The 17136-nt window shown below is 33.3% G+C and overlaps 1 protein-coding gene across 1 annotated transcript; it reads left to right on the forward strand.

Moving 5' to 3' along the window:
* The first annotated feature begins 16377 nt into the window (after positions 1 to 16377).
* Positions 16378 to 16725, forward strand: LOC149145486 (protein GLUTAMINE DUMPER 1-like). Its single transcript, XM_089452471.1, has one exon. The coding sequence runs from the start codon at positions 16378 to 16380 to the stop codon at positions 16723 to 16725; it is 348 nt and encodes a 115-aa protein (XP_089308597.1).
* The last annotated feature ends 411 nt before the right edge of the window (positions 16726 to 17136 follow it).

A 17136-nucleotide genomic window follows, 5' to 3' on the forward strand; every position in this document is an offset into this window, starting at 1 on the left:
GAGGGAAGAAGAAATACATAGAGAGTGATAAGTAGATAGATAGAGGGAGTGACAAGTGAGAGATGTACAGAGAGTTTGTATCTTTGTGGGTGAGATAAAGACACAAAGAAGGAGAGATAGAGAGAATGGGGGAGAGGCGGATACAAGAAATAGGTAAGTATATAGTAATAGACTGGGAGGGTGGAGAGAGAGAGGGAGAGGGAGAGAGAGAGAGGTGGGAGAGAAAGAGAGAGAGAGAGGAAGGAAGAGAGAGCTAATGTGAGAGAGTGGAGAGAATGAGGGAAAGAGAGATAGAGTTGAAGGGGAGTGAGAGGGAGGTAAGAAGAAATAAATAAAGAGTTAAGGTGGAGAGAGAGAGAGAGAGGGAGAGAGAGAGAGAGAGTGAGAGAGGGAGTGATAAGGAAGATGGAGGGAGAGGGAAAGAGGAAATCAAGAGGGAAGAGAGATAGAAGCGGGGGACAGGGGGAGAGAGAGAGGGAGGAGGAGGAGAGACAAATAGATAGATAGATTGGAGAAAGAGAGTTTATATTTGGGGGTGATATAGAGAGGAAAAGGGAGATAGAGATATATATGGAAATTGAAGAGAGGGAAGAAGAGAGAGACGAAGAGAGGGAGGGAGGGACGGAGAGATTGATAGATATGGAGTGAGATAGCATGTGTTTTTAGGGGGCTGAGATGAGATACAAAGAAAGAGAGATGGAGGGAGATATAGATATAGATGGAAGGGACAGAGAGCGAAGAATATTTCTTGCACTAGATGCATTGATTTTAGTGTAGATGGTGATTTCTAATACCATTTGATTGTTTTCACTAGATGAATTGATTTCAATATAGATGATTTCTAATCTTATTTGATTGGTTGCACTAAATACATTGATTTTAGTGTAGATGTTGACTTCTAATCCTATTTGACTGCTTTCACTAAATGCATTGATTTCATTGCAGATGTTGATTTCTAATAATATTTTTATTTCTTGCACTCACTGGTTTCAATATAGATGATTTCTAATCCTATTTGATTGCTTACACTAAATTCATTGATTTCAATGTACATTGTGATCTCTAATCCTATTATATTGCTTGCACTAGATGCATTGATTTCAGAGTAGATGGTGGTTTATAATCCTATTTTCTTACTTTCACTAGATGCATTTATTTCGGTGTAGATGTTGGTTTATAATCCTATTTTCTTACTTTCACTAGATGCGTTGATTTGAGTGTAAACATTCATTTATAATCCTATTTGATTGCTTGCATTATATGCATTAATTCTTGTGTAAATGTTGTTTTCTAATCTTGTTTGATTTCTTCCGTTAGATGCATTGATTTTAGTGTATATGTTGGTTTATGATTTGATGTAATTAGATTTATGATGGTACATTAATTTTAAAGTGATTGGATTAACATTGTGCATTGATTTCAATGTAAGCACACAAAAATATTGATAATGTACATTGATTTTTGTGTTATAGTAACTCAACCTATTAATATTGGAGAGAAGGAGAGACAAAGTATTATGTTTACTACAATAGCTAGAGCTAAAGATTTAAATGGTTTACAATTTAACCTATCCTTTTTATATAATCTATATGAAAAGATGACAAAAGTAACAAGGGTGACAATAATAATAGTAGAAGAAAATAGTTTAAGATTAAACACAATAAAGACTATTTGTAATTGACTATATTCTTATTATTCACATTTTTTATCATTAAAGACTATTACATTGTCAGTTTACATTGAAAATTTGTATTTCATCATTTTTCATCATTAAAGTTATTAACAATATTTATCATCTCAACAAACTGAGGTAACTAAGAAAATTTAAAATTAAAATGACCAAACTAATATGAGACATATTCAGCATATTTAAAATGATTATATTAATATTAGATGTGTTATTTTCATTATTTTCATTCATACATCAGTGATCAAAGCTCATCTTTTCATATTCATATTAGGGTGTCGCTCAGAAATTTTTGTCATTCCACCTAGGTCCTCATTCAAAAATTTACTCATTGATGGTAGCCCTAGTAAAAAAAACCTCACTCACATACACTCTATATACCTCCCTTCACCTTTTCCCATGCACTCCTAGTTGTGTTACCCTCCATTCATCAACTACCATGTCACCTCCTGCATCCACGTCATTCATCTGTCTCATGATCAGTTGAAACTATGATTTTTCGTACATGCCACATTGATTTAAAACTTGGTTTCCAAACCAATGATGACTAATTTTTAGAAATGGAAAGCAGTTTTTTCTTCCAACATACTCATGTACAAAAACCTATCTCATTTTTCTAACATCTATTATGGTTTGGAATATACAAATGACGCTTTGCAGACATATTTTCCCAAATTTTCCTGTTTACTCATACTTTTGCATAACATATTGTGGCCAATCAGAGATGAACCTTGAGACACTGGAAGAGGTTTATGTTTGTAAAATTCAAAAGTACAATAACCTACTTCATATTTTACACAGATATTATAAAATTATATATACATGTACATATTTATAGCCTATATTTTGGACTGTGCAAAGTCCTGTTTTAGTCACTTTTTTGCAGAGAATATTGGGAACATTTGGAGCTAAATTTTTAGAAACTGAGAGAGGTTTATCTCAAGAATATATTTATATACAATAAACTATCTCAAATTTTACAGATCTATCTCAGATTTACATATACAAAAGGATTCTTGGACACTAGTTTGCAAAATTACGAGAGGAAAATGCTCAAAGAAAGTTAGCCACCTCATCAACTAAGAGTTTCAATTAAATTCAAATTTCTCTTCCTTGTCAACAAAAATCCATAATGATAGTGCCAAGTAGATACATTAGTTTTTGATTTCCTACATTTCATTTCTATTTGTAAAAAGATCTTGAGATTTTTATCAGTATATTTTAATTTATAATTTGTATAAATACCTCATCATTTGAAGTAAGAGAAGGATGGACTCCATTGGATATTGTAATATCTTTCAGACTTTGGCATGGAATATATTCAATGAAGTTGCAGCTATTTTGGTGGGATTCCTGTGGCATGGTAATTTGATCTTTTTTCTTCTTCTGTTTCGTATGTATGAATGTTTTGTACATCTCATGATCCATTTCACTCTATGATATGTTGATTTTCAAGGTGTGATAAGCAGAATTCATCTCTGTATGCTCTGTTTTGGGATAATCATCATGGATTGTTTCATTTCTTCATTTTAAAAATAATTCATGACCCTCATGTTCGTTTTAGCATCTCACTAGTGTAAACAATCTCATCACTATACTACTAAGTTTAAAGTACCTTACCTACCTTTCCCCATCAGATGTCTGCAATTCAGATTCACTTTGCCCTAATCTAGTTCATCCTCTGACCTAATTCGCTCATCCTTGTGACTACCCAACCAAATCAAATCAAACAACCCTCTGCACTTTACATCTAGCATAAAACCATAATCTATCCATCCCTCTTGGCTGTTATCCTTTGGAGAGAGCCCTATCTGGCTTGGTATAGTTAGCTACCAAGTCAAAAAATTAGTCTGTGGTTACCTCAGCTGGACTATTCCTCAGCCTTGGAGATCCGAAGGAGTGATAACATATTCGCACCATTACCGTGGATGAAAGCTTTATCTTCACCTGAAAAGAATGACAATGGCTTAGATCCGGTTGTTGATGGTGTAGATCAGTCAGGCACAAGAAGGTTGAATCATCTGCCTGGTGACTCCATTGTTCATGATCTCGAGCTTCAAAGTTCATAGTGACTTTACTGCCAAAGAATCCAAATTTTAGAGCATTGATGGTAATCACTGATGACAGGGTAGGTGGAAAATCCTTTATCTAGTGAAATATTACTAACTTTAAGGAATGAGTTAGTAGAATGTCGTATTGATTAGAATTTCTCAACATCAATATTTCGTTGTTTGAAATCCAGTCGACTCACACCTAAAGGTAAAAACTGCTTTCTTGGTTTAGTTGTTGAAAGATTAGAAAATCAAATTGAACTATTGGATGTTCAAATTTAATCATATGATCTCCAAGATCCTACACAGTTCTTGGAAACTCTCCCTCCTCCCAAAGAAGAAAAGGTAAGGCTTCCGTTGGATGGTTGGATTGAAGGACGTTTTGATGTACAACAAGGATGTGATAATCTCCAGCCGAGAGAATATGTTAATCAGTCGGGGCAACAAATAGAATCTAGTTTTTATGATCCTATAATTGCATATATGTAACATTTTCTTAAGTTGGATGAAAAACGAGATTTCCTTTAACAGAGCTAGAGGTATTATTTGTATATATTGCTGGTATAATTTCCAATTATGTTTTGGTTCAAGCACTGTCAAAAGACCTCATCATTACAAGAATTGCTTGATTGGTTTATTTGTCACTTTAGTATCACTTGATTCAATGATTTTGATATAGATTCGTGTAGCATAAGTGTGCAATAAGCTTGCCAGACAAACATCCTTCAACATCTAGTTTACAGTTTGCAGTGTATGTGCTTTCAGTGCTCAGTTTGGTTGTAATTGTTTGACTGTATTGGCCCAAATGGTTAGGCACCTGGTCTATGGTGCTCTTGAAACCTCCAATGAGCTTCCATCCCTAATAAGGCCGATGTTAGTTTCAATATTTTCATACTAGCTTCAGTGATCAAAACTCCTCTTTTCATATTCATATTAGGTTTTCGCTCAAAAATTTTTGTCATTCCACCTAGGTCCTCATTCAAAAATTTACTCACTGATGGTAGCCCTAGTCAAAAACCTCACTCACCTACACTCCATCTACCTCTCTTGACCTTTTCCCATGCACTCCTAGTTATGTTACCCTCCATTCCCCAACTGCCATGTCACCTCCCACATCCATGTCATTCAATTGTCTCATGATTAGTTGAAACTATGCTTTTTTGTACATGCCACGTTTATTTAAAACATGGTTTCAAAACCAATGAGGACGAATTTTAGAACCTAGAAGAGATTTTTTCTTCCAACGTCCTCATGTAAAAAAACCTCTCTTAGTTTTCTAACAACTATTATGGTTTGGGATATACAGATGATGCTTTGTAGACATATTTTCCAAAATTTTCTTGTTTAGTCATACTTTTGCAAAACATATTGTGTCTAATCAATGATGACTCTTGAGACACTCGAAGATTTTTATGTTCCTAATAAGCCAAAGTACAATAACCTAATTCAAATTTTACACAATTATTATAAATGATAGACACATGTACATCTTTACAGCCTATTTTTGAGACTGTCCAAAGTCTTCTTTCAGTCACCTTTTTGCAGAGAATATTGGGAACAATTGGAGCTAAATTTTTGGAAACTGAGAGAGTTTTATCTCACGAATATATTTATCTACAATAACCTCTCTCACGTTTTATAGATCTATCTCGAATTGAGATATACAAAGGGATTCTTGGACAATATTTTGAAGAATTATGGCAGAAAAATGGTCAAAGACAGTTAGCCACCTCATCAACTAAGAGTTGCAATCAAATACAAATTTCTCTTCCTTGTCAACAAAAATCCATAATGATAGTGCCAAGTAGATACATTAGTTTTTAATTTCATACATTTAATTTCTATTTGTGTGAAATAGTTTAGGATATTTGTAAAGATATCTTGAGATTTTTATCAAGATATTTTAGTTTATAATTTGTATAAATACTTCATCATTTGATGTAATAAAAGGTTGGACTCCATTGGATATTGTAATAGCTTTCATACTTTGGCATGGAATATATCGAGTGAAGATGCAGCTATTTTGGTGGGATTCCTGTGGCATGGTAATTTGATCTTGTTTCTTCTTCTGTTTCATATGTATGAATGTTTTGTACATATCATGGTCCATTTCACCCTATGATATGTTGATTTTCAAGGTGTGATCAGAAGAATTCATCTTTGTATGCTCTGTTTTGGGAAAATCATCAGAGATTGTTTCATTTCTTCAGTTTAAAAAGAATTCATGACCCCCATGCTCTTTTTAGCATCTCACTAGTCTAAACCATCTCATCACTATGGTACTAAGTTCAAAGTACCTTGCCTACCTTTCCCCATCAGATGTCTGCAATTCAGATTCACTTTGTCGTGATCTAGTTCATCCTCTGACCTAATTCACTCATCCTTATGACTACCCAACCAAATCAAATCAGACAACCCTCTACACTTTACATCTAGCCTAAAACCTAATCTATCTATCCCTCTTGGTTGTTATCCTTTGGAGAGAGCCATCTCCGGCTTGGTAGGTCTAGCCACCAAGTCAAAAGACTGGTGTGTGGTTACCTCAATTGGACTCTTCCTTAGCCTTGGAGATCCGGAGGAGTGATAACAAGATGATTTTACATGTTATCAATAAAATTAATCATATGTTCATTAGATTTTATTTGGCCGCACAGGACCGAAACCAATCTAGATCCATCTTAACTTCAGACTTATAGCGCCCAGAGGGATAAAATCTCTTGAGGTGAAAACCTTTCCTCAACATTTTCACTAAGAAAAGAAGTTTGCACCTCGAGAGATTTGATCTCTCTTGACACTTGATAGGTCCATAGTTAAGATGGATCTAGGCTAGTTTATCTATCATTGTTTTCCTATTGTGTTATGCTCTTTTTAATTTCTTTTGCAAGGTTAGCATTTTTTTTGCCACTTTCCATTCACTGTGATTTAATGGGTTTAATCAATATATTTGATTGGTTATTTGGATATTTTAATATGTAACATGTAAAGGTGAACTAAGGAATATAACATATTCTGAAATGTTTTTACGATTATAATATGATATATTTAGGTTTTATATTGGGTATTAGTTATTAATTGGTTAACATGTTTTCTAAACACAAATTTATTCGAATCAAATGATATTTAAATAATTCTATAGACTTTAGCTATGATCCAATTACAAGTGAGACTTATCATGTTTACATAACACCAATTTGTTTGAGTCAAATCTTATTTGGACAATTCCATATATTTTAGTTGTAAGTCAATTAATAGTGTGATTTATCTAGGTGAAATATAATAGGTTGCTATACAAGTTACAAGAGATTTCCTAATTTAACCTATTTTTTGTGTCCAATTTTTGTGTCCTTTGTTTGCTCAATCCAATCCTAATTTCCCTACAAAATTATGCTTAACAAATAAGTTTTGATTAATTTTCACTTCAATTTTCCCCTTAAATCATGCTCTTTGAAATTTTGACCACCTCTAAATGGCTAAAAAAATTTCTTCTCATAACTCCTCAATATATGATTGTTCTTAATGTGTAACACCTCCCTCCTTTACAAAATTATTATTAATAGGTTGTTAATGATGTGAAACTACTTCATACGATATGATGATACTCAATATGAGAGATGCTATAATGTTTAAGTGTTATTAAAGAAAGAAAAAAAGTGCTCCATTACCATAGCAACAACCCTTTCCATTTACTATTGCTTATATCAAGATTTTGAATCTCTTTCCACTATCATATTCGAGAAACTTTAAGTAAAAAAAAAAATCACCAATGTTATCCATTAATAAATTATTTGGACACATTTTTAATCCTTCAAAAAAGTTATTGAATATTTTTCTATGTAGATTTTCTATGACATCATCAACTCCCACCTTCCCGAATTTAAAAGTTGTATTAATCTACATGTAGATTTAAAAATTGTCATGAAAATCACAAATATAATAGTGCACATTTAAAGTTCTGTAAAATAATTCCACATTCTATCATGAGAGAGAGGTCACCTTTTATTATCATGGCCCCTTCTTATTAACTTAATTACAAATATTTTTGTTTTGAAAACTTCTTTGCTTTACTTTTTTATGTTGCCCAACTAATGTTCATGAGAAAACTAAATACATATTTTAGAAACATCAAATAAATTTATTAGATGTTTATTTCCTCAATATGAGTTGTCTTAGCCTTTCTTGGTTGTCACATTCTTCCTTGTTTAATGTTAGAAACATCAACTAAATTTATTAGATGTTTATTTCCTCAATATGAGTTGTCTTAGCCTTTCTTTCTTTTCACATTCTTCCTTGTTTAGAGGCCACAACATCCCTTGCTTCCACCACCACTTCCTTTCTGATGGTTCATAATATTCCAAAGTACAATAACCTACTTCATATTTTACACAGATATTATAAAATGATAGATACATGTACATATTTTCAACCTATATTTTGGACTGTGCAAAGTCTTATTTCAATCACCTTTTTGCAGAGAATATTGGGAACATTTGGAGCTGAATTTTTAGAAACTGAGAGGTTTATCTCAAGAATATATTTATATACAATAACCTCTCTCACATTTTACAGATCTATCTCAGATTCAGATATGAAAACGGATTATTGGACCGTAGTTTGCAGAATTACGGGAGGAAAATGCTCGAAGAGAATTAACCAACTCATCAACTAAGAGTTGCAATCAAATTCGAATTTCTCTTCCTTGTCAACAAAAATCCATAATGATAGTGCCAAGTAGATACATTAGTTTTTAATGTCCTACATTTGATTTCTATTTGTGTAAAACAGTTTAGGATATTTGTAAAAAGATCTTGAGATTTTTATCAATATATTTTAGTTTATAATGTGTATAAATACTTCATCATTTGAAGTAAGAAAATGTTGGACTCCATTGGATATTGTAATAGCTTTTAGACATTGGCATGGAATATATTGAATGAAGTTGCAGCTATTTTCGTGGGATTCCTGTGGCATGGTAATTTGATATCGTTTCTTCTTCTGTTTCATATGTATGAATGTTTTGTACCTCTCAAGATCCATTTCACTCTATGATATGTTGATTTTCAAGGTGTCATAGGAATAATTCATCTTTGTATGTTATGTTTTGGGAAAATCATCATAGATTGTTTCATTTCTTTAGTTTAAAAAGAATTCGTGACCCTCATGCTCGTTTTAGCATCTCACTAGTCTAAACCATCTCATCACTATACTACTAAGTTTAAAGTACCTCGCCTACCTTTCCCCATCAGATGTCTACAATTCAGATTCACTTTTCCCTAATCTAGTTCATCCTCTGACCTAATTCACTCATCCTTTTGACTACCAAACCATATCAAATCAAACAACACTCTGCACTTTACATCTAGCCTAAAACCCTAATCTATCCAACCCTCTCGCTGTGATCCTTTGGAGAGAGCCCTCTCCGGCTTGGTAGGGCTAGCTACCAAGTCAAAAATTGGTCTACGGTTACCTCAGCTGGACTATTCCTCAGCATTGGAGATCCAGAGGAGTGATAACATACTAGCGTCATTGCTAGCGACGAAGGCTCTATCTTCCCCTCGAAAGAATGACAATGACTTAGACCTCATTATTGATGTTGTAGAGTAGTCAGACACAAGAAGGTTGAATTAACTCCCTGGAACCTCCATTGTTCAAGATCTCGAGCTTCAAAGTTCAGAGGGACTTCACTGTCTAAGAATCAAAATTTCAGGGCATTGACGGTAATCACTCATGATAGGGTATGTGGCAAATCGTTTATCTGGTGAAATATTACTAACTTTAAGGAATGAGTTAGCAAAATTTCAGATTGATCAAAATTTCTCGACATCAGTATTTCATTGTTTGAAATCCATTCGACTCACACCTAAAGGTAAAAATTGTTTTCTTGGTTTAGTTGTTGATATATTAGAAAAGGAAATTGAACTATTGGATGTTCAAATTGAATCATATGATTTCGAAGATCCTACATAGTTCTTGGAAACTCTCCCTCCTCCCAAAGAAGAAAAGGTAAGGCTTCCCTTGGATGGTTGTATTAAAGGGCATTTTGATTTACAACAGGGATGTGAAAATCTCCAGCCGAGAGAATATGTTAATGAGTTGGGGCAACAGATAGAATTTGATTTTTATGATCCTATAGCAGCATATATGGAATGTTTTCTTAAGTTGAATGGCAAAACAGATTTCATTTAACAAAGCCAAAGGTATTATGCTTATATATTGCTGGTATAATTTATGTTCTGGTTCAAGAATCGTCAAACAACCTCAACATTACAACAACTGCTTGATTGGTTGATTTTTCACTTTAGTATCACTCGATTTGGTGATTTTGCAGTAGATTCAAGTAGGATAAGTGTGCAATAGGCTTGCTAGATAACCATCCTTCAGCATCTAGTTTACAGTTTGCAGTGTGTGTGTTTTCAATGTTCAGTTTGGTTGTAATTTTTTGACCGTATTGGCCCACATGGTTAGGCACTTGATCTATGGTGCTCTTGAAACCTTGAAGGAGCTTCCATCCCCAATAAGGATGATTTTAGTGTCAATATTTTCATATTACGTTCAGTAATCAAAACTCATCTTTTCATATTCATATTATGGTCTCGCTCAGAAATTTTTGTCATTCAACCAAGGTCCTCATTTAAAAATTTACTTACAGATGGTAGCCCTAGTAAAAAAACCTCACTCACCTACACTCCATATACCTCCCTTGACCTTTTCCCATGCACTCCTAGTTATGTTACCCTTCATTCCCCAACTTCCATGTCACCTCCCACATCCATGTCATTCATTTGTCTCATGATCAGTTGAAACTATGTTTTTTCCTACACGCCACATTTATTTAAAATATGGTTTCCAAACCATTGTGGATGAACTTTCAGAACCTGAAAGATTTTTTTTCTTATAACATCCTCATGTACAAAAACCTCTCTCAATTTTCTAACAACTATCATGGTTTGGGATGTATAGACGATGCTTTACAAACATATTTTCCCAAATTTTCTTGTTTAGTCATACTTTTGCAAAACATATTGTGGCCAATCAGAGATGACTCTTGAGACACTCGAAGATTTTTATGTTCCTAATATGCCAAAGTAAAATAACCTACCTAAGATTTTACACAGTTATTATAAAATGATAGACACATGTACATCTTTACAGCCTATTTTTCGGACTGTGCAAATTCCTATTTCAGTCACCTTTTTGCAAAGAATATTGGGAACAATTGGAGCTTAATTTTTTGAAATTGAGAGTGATTTATCTCAAGAATATATTTATCTACAATAACCTCTCTCACATTTTACAGATCTATCTCAGATTGAGATATACAAAGGGACTCCTAGACCCTATTTTGCAGAATTATGGGAGGAAAATGCTCGAAGACAGTTAGACACCTCATCAACTAAGAGTTTCCATCAAATTTGAATTTCTCTTCCTTGTCAACAAAAATCGATAATGATAGTGCCAAGTAGATACATTTGTTTTTAATGTCCTACATTTCATTTCTATTTTGTGTAAAACAGTTTAGGATATTTGTAAAAAGATCTTGAGATTTTTATCAAGATATTTTAGTTTATAATTTGTATAAATACTTCATCATTTGAAGTAATAAAAGTTTGGACTCCATTGGATATTGTAATAGCTTTCAGACTTTGGCATGGAATGTAGTGAATGAATTTGCAACTATTTTGGTGGGACTCCCATGGCATGGTAATTTGATCTTGTTTCTTCTTCTGTTTCATATGTATGAATGTTTTGTACCTCTCATGATCCATTTCACTCTATGATATGTTGATTTTGAAGGTGTGATAAGAAGAATTCATCTTTGTATGTTTTGTTTTGGGAAAATCATCATAGATTGTTTCATTTCTTCAGTTTAAAAAGAATTCATGACCATCATGCTCTTTTTAGCATCTCACTAGTCTGAACCATCTCATCACTATACTACTAAGTTTAAAGTACCTTGCCTACCTTTCCCATCTGATGTTTTCAATTCAAATTCACTTTGACCTGATCTAGTTCATCCTCTAACCTAATTCACTCATCCTTGTGACTACCCAACCAAATCCAATCAAACAACCCTCTGCACTTTACATCTAACCTAAAACCCTAATCTATCCAGCCCTCTTGGCTATGATCATTTGGAGAGAGCCCTCTCCAGCTCGATAGGGCTAGCTACCAAGTCAAAACATTGGTTTGTGGCTACCTCAAAAGGACTCTTCCACAGACTTGGAGATTTGGAGGAGTGATAACAAGATGATTTTACATGTTATTGATAAAATTAATCATATGTTCAATAGATTTTCTTTGGATGCACACGACGAAAACCAACCTAGATCCATCTTAACTCCAGATTTATAGTGCCGAGAGGGATCAAATCTCTTGAGGTGCAAACCTTTCCTCAAATTTTTCACTAAAAAAAGAGGTTTGCACCTCGAGAGATTTGATCTCTCTCGACACTTGATAGATCTAGAGTTAATATGGATCTAGGTTAGTTTATTTATCTTTGTTTTCATTTTGTGTTATGCTCTTTTTACTTTCTCTTGCAAGGTTAGCATTTTGTTTACCACTTTCCGTTCACTGTGATTGAATGGGTTGAATGAATATATTTGATTGGTTATTTGGGTATTTTAATATGTAACATGTAAAGGTGAACTAATGAATTAAAAATATTTTCAAATGTTTTTACAGTTATAATATGATAAATTTAGGTTTTACATTGGGTATTATTTATTAATTGGTTAACATGTTTTCTAATCACAAATTTATTTGAATCAAATCATATCTAAATAATTCTATAGACTTTAGCTATGATCCAATTACAAGTGAGACTTATCATGTTTACACAACAAAAATTTGTTTGAGTCAAATCTTATTTGGACAATCCATAGATTTTAGTTGTAAGTCAATTAACAATGTGATTTATCTAGGTGAAATAAAATAGGTTTCTTTACAAGTTACAAGTGAGTTGCTAATTTAACCTATTTTTTGTGTCCAATTTTTGTGTCCTTTGTTTAACCAATCCAATCCTAATTTCCTTACAAAATTCTAGTTAACAAATAAGTTTTGATTAATTTGCACTTCAACTTTCCCCTTAACTCATGGTCTTTGAAATTTTGACCACCTCTAAATAGCTAAAAATTTTGCTTCTCATAACTCCTCAATATAAGATTATTCTTGATATGTAACACCTCCATCCTTTACAAAATTATTATTAATAGGTTGTTAATGATGTGAAACTACTTCATATGATATGATTATAGTCAATATGAGAGATGCTATAACGTTTAAGTCTTATTAAACAAAGAAAAAAATGTTCCATTACCATAGCAAAAGATCTTTCCATTTACTATTGCTTATATCAAGATTTTGAATCTCTTTCAACTATCATATTTGAGAAACTTTAAGTAAAAACAATTTTTCTAACAATGTTATCCATTAATAAATTATTTAGACACATTTTTAATCCTTCAAAAATGTTATTGAATATTTTCCTATCGAGATTTTCGATGACATCATCAACTACCACCTTGCCTAATTTAAAAGTTCTATTAATCTAAATGTAGATTTAAAAATTGTCATGAAAATCATAAATATAATAATGCACATCTAAAGTTCTGTAAAATAATTCCACGTTCTGTCATGAGAGAGAGGTCCCTTTTTATTATCAAGGCCCTTTCTTATTAACTTAATTACAAATAGTTTTGTTTTGGAAACATCTTTTCTTTCCTTTTTTATGTTACCCAACTAATGTTCATGAAAAAACTAAATACATATTTTAGAAACATCAAATACATTTATTAGATGTTTATTTCCTCAATATGAGTTGTCTTAGCATTTCTTGGTTGTCACATTCTTCCTTGTTTAATTTTAGAAACATCAACTAAATTTATTAGATGTTTATTTCCTCAATATGAATTGTCTTAGCCTTTCTTGGTTCTCACATTCTTCCTTGTTTAGAGGCCGCAACATCCCTTGCTTCCACCACCACTTCCATTCTGATAATTTTGCTAACCTCTGTCCCATCACCTGTTTTTTTTTTAATTAGGAGGGAACCAAGAAGTAGTAGGGGAATAAGAATTGAAGGAATTGGAGGGAGAGAGGCTGTGAAGTGGCTACATTGAGGGCTTGTAAATGTGGCACAGTCATATTTGCGAAGCTTACGTTATGGGGCAAAAAGTCTAGGGATATCCAAATTCCATGGAGTATAATGTTTGGAATTGTGATTGTGTTAGAAAATCAACTTACCTTGAATAAGTTTAGTAATATATTTATTCATAGCATTGTCTCTATGTTAGAAATCCATTACAAAATCATATTTGTTAGATATTACTTGATATTTATTTGGAGACAAGATTAAAATTCAAACTCGAAAGTTGAAAGCAATTGAGAATTGATTATAACTCTTGATTATTAAGTGCATTACACTTTTGAATGGATAACATTAGCATTGGACAACCTAGTATGAGGGGATGTGTAAAGTTGTCTGTCCATCGGTGCCCCTTGAAAATTAAAATTAAAATTAAAAATTATGTTCTAAATAGAAAAATAATATCGACTATAATTAAAATAAAAATGAATATGTTGTAAGATAATTAGAAGCAAAAAAGTGTGAATTAGATGTTTAAATTTTATACTTTTCAAAAATAATTCAAGAAGAGATTTAAATAAACTATTTGAAGATCTATGTTAACTAATTTATGTATATCAGTTTCACATATCTCTCTCTCTCTCTCTCTCTCTATATATATATATATATATAAAAGGGTTAAGTTTTTGTGGTTAAAATCTTTATTTGGTAATATATATTTTTTATTTACTGTTAGAAAATACAATTTAAACAATGAAAAATAACATATCATATTTTGCACTCTAAAAAAGTTTACATGTGAAGAAATTTGATCTCTCTCTCCTCATATTAGATCGTACTTAAGATGTTGGTTTTATTCTTCAATCAATTTATTTAGTCTATTTTTCCTAAAGTGAACTCATTCTTAAGATTGACTTTTTATCAACTACATTTAGATTCACTCAAACTTAAAAAAAGAGAGACATAGATTACTATATAATAAATTTAACCCTAAACTCCATAGCATTAGATATAAACAAAAACATTAAAAAAATGATAAAAAAATTTAAATTTAAATTTAAATTTAAGATATCGATTGTTATTTGTTTAATTATAAAAACCAAAATAAACTTCTTCGCTTTAAAAAATACTATGAGCCGTCTTCTCGAACCTTTTGGGCAATTGATATAAGGAATTATATGAATGGTAAAGACATTACGTGTCATATCCTTCATTATTTTCTTTATACGTTCAACACATATTCCTTCCTCGTCGTGTCACAGCCACGCAGCACACGAATCAGGAAAAAGTCCCCGTGAAAAGCCAAGCCATCATCAGGGCCAATCGCGTTTGCTTTCCGAGTTGTCTAATGAGGAGGGGAGGAATTGGTTGCATTATTAAAAGTGGTTGGAATTTGTGTAAAAAATTTTAAAATTTTTTATAGAGGTAGTGTTCGAGTTGTGTTTTTGATGGTAGAAATGGATTCAATACTAGACATCTAAAATTCTAAATTTTAACAATTATAACTTGGATTTATAAAAATCTTTACCAAATTTTCTCTTCCATAACTTTCCAGAAATTTCCTCCTCTAGTTAAACAATAACTATGCTTTCTCTATTTTCTAGACCGTCACCGTTCGTCAAGACCGTAATCGGAGATGGAGAATCGACCAAGTGTGGTGCTTAGTGGATAAGCATTCCAGACGTCACATTTTCGGGCTGCTGCTCACCAATAACGTTATGGAGACTCTGACAATCGGGTACGAGAATTGCGTAGGACGATAGCACTACCCGCAGCGAGAGGACGGAATTTGATGGCGAACAATATATATCTGATAGCACTACCCGCAGCAAGGGACGGAATTTGATGGCGAACAATATATATCTGATAGCACTATCCGCAGCGAGGGACGGAATTTGATGCCGAACAATATATATGTGATAGCACTACCCGCAGCGAGGGACGGAATTCGATGGAGAACAATGGCTCCATTAATGGCCCCCGTAGTGGTAGTATATGTCATTAGTCTGATAATGTATTTGGTTAAATGGGATGACTATTCTTTTTGGAGTGATAGCTTTACATATATTAGTTACTGAATTTGATAGGCAATTTGGTTGTCAAATACGTTTTTTTAAAACTGCAAAAAAATGGGTAAAAAAAAAAGTGTGAAAACCAAATTTGAAAGTGTTTTGAAATTCCGAAATTCCAGACCTGCGCGCCACGTATAGTTATCCGACCACATAATTGACATTGACGCTATTCACAGCTTTTGAAGTAATTCAATTCCCTAGTCACGAGACTTACAGGCGTGATGATTTCAATTTAAAAAATTTCAAAAGCATAGGGTTAGGGTCCAGACAACTAATAATGCGTATTAGAATATTTGTTTCTGGAAGAGTGTCCAGGTGCCATGTTCGCTAAATTGTGTCCAGGTGCATTGTTTTATGAAGGGTCGCAATATCGTCTTGACACGGTCAGTATTGTGCGGTATAACGCAATACCAGCTTCATCTTTAAATATAATGGAAGGGCATGTGAAAGGAATTTGTGGTCGAAGAGCAGTGCAGGAGTGCAGGAGTAATGTCAAGTCTAAGCCCAGAAACCAGTCATTTATCAGTATGGAAGTCTCCAGTTCCCTATCTGTTAGGAGGAGTGGGTGCCATGCTCTTTCTCATAACCTTTGCTCTCATTCTTCTAGCATGTTCATACTTCAAGGAGTGTAGTGCAGGCTATTCGGGGCATCAACAAAATAACGGATCAGAGAATCGTGATGCCGATCATGTTGAAGACGGGAAGATTGAGATGGGGGAAGATATGTCAAGCCTTTCAGATGATAAGTACCAAATGAGAGTGATTGTTGTTATGGCGGGGGATGAGAAGCCCAGCTTTATTGCTAAACCGACCAGCATGGCTGTGCATGAAGTTTAAGAACCCCTTGAGAACATATATTGCACTGAGTTTGTCATTCTTGTTTATAGATGATGTAGATATTATCATGAGATAGAGCTGTGAGATAAGTTGAAGTTTATGGGCGTGTACTTATAGATATAGGCCCGGAAATTACATATATGAAAGGAAATTTAGAGGTTGATGTGTAGTATTTTATGTAATGGATAAGGGAGCGATTCAGGCTGCAGTTGCAGCTGCGAAAATATCAGTGCCCTTTGGTATGAGATTTTGTTGTTCGATTTCTATTGAACTGTAAATTGTCAAGTTTTCTGACATTTATAACCTATTATGGTATAGAATGGTGATGGTGTATTGCACATTCAAATTCTAATGTCTGCATCACATTTCACCATATTTACAGGGAATGAAACACTATAACAAATACACTGT

The sequence above is a fragment of the Pinus tabuliformis genome, chromosome X (assembly GCF_031772625.1).
Source record: "Pinus tabuliformis cultivar Carrire ecotype Pingquan chromosome X, CPIR1, whole genome shotgun sequence".
Classification (NCBI taxonomy): Eukaryota; Viridiplantae; Streptophyta; class Pinopsida; order Pinales; family Pinaceae; genus Pinus; species Pinus tabuliformis.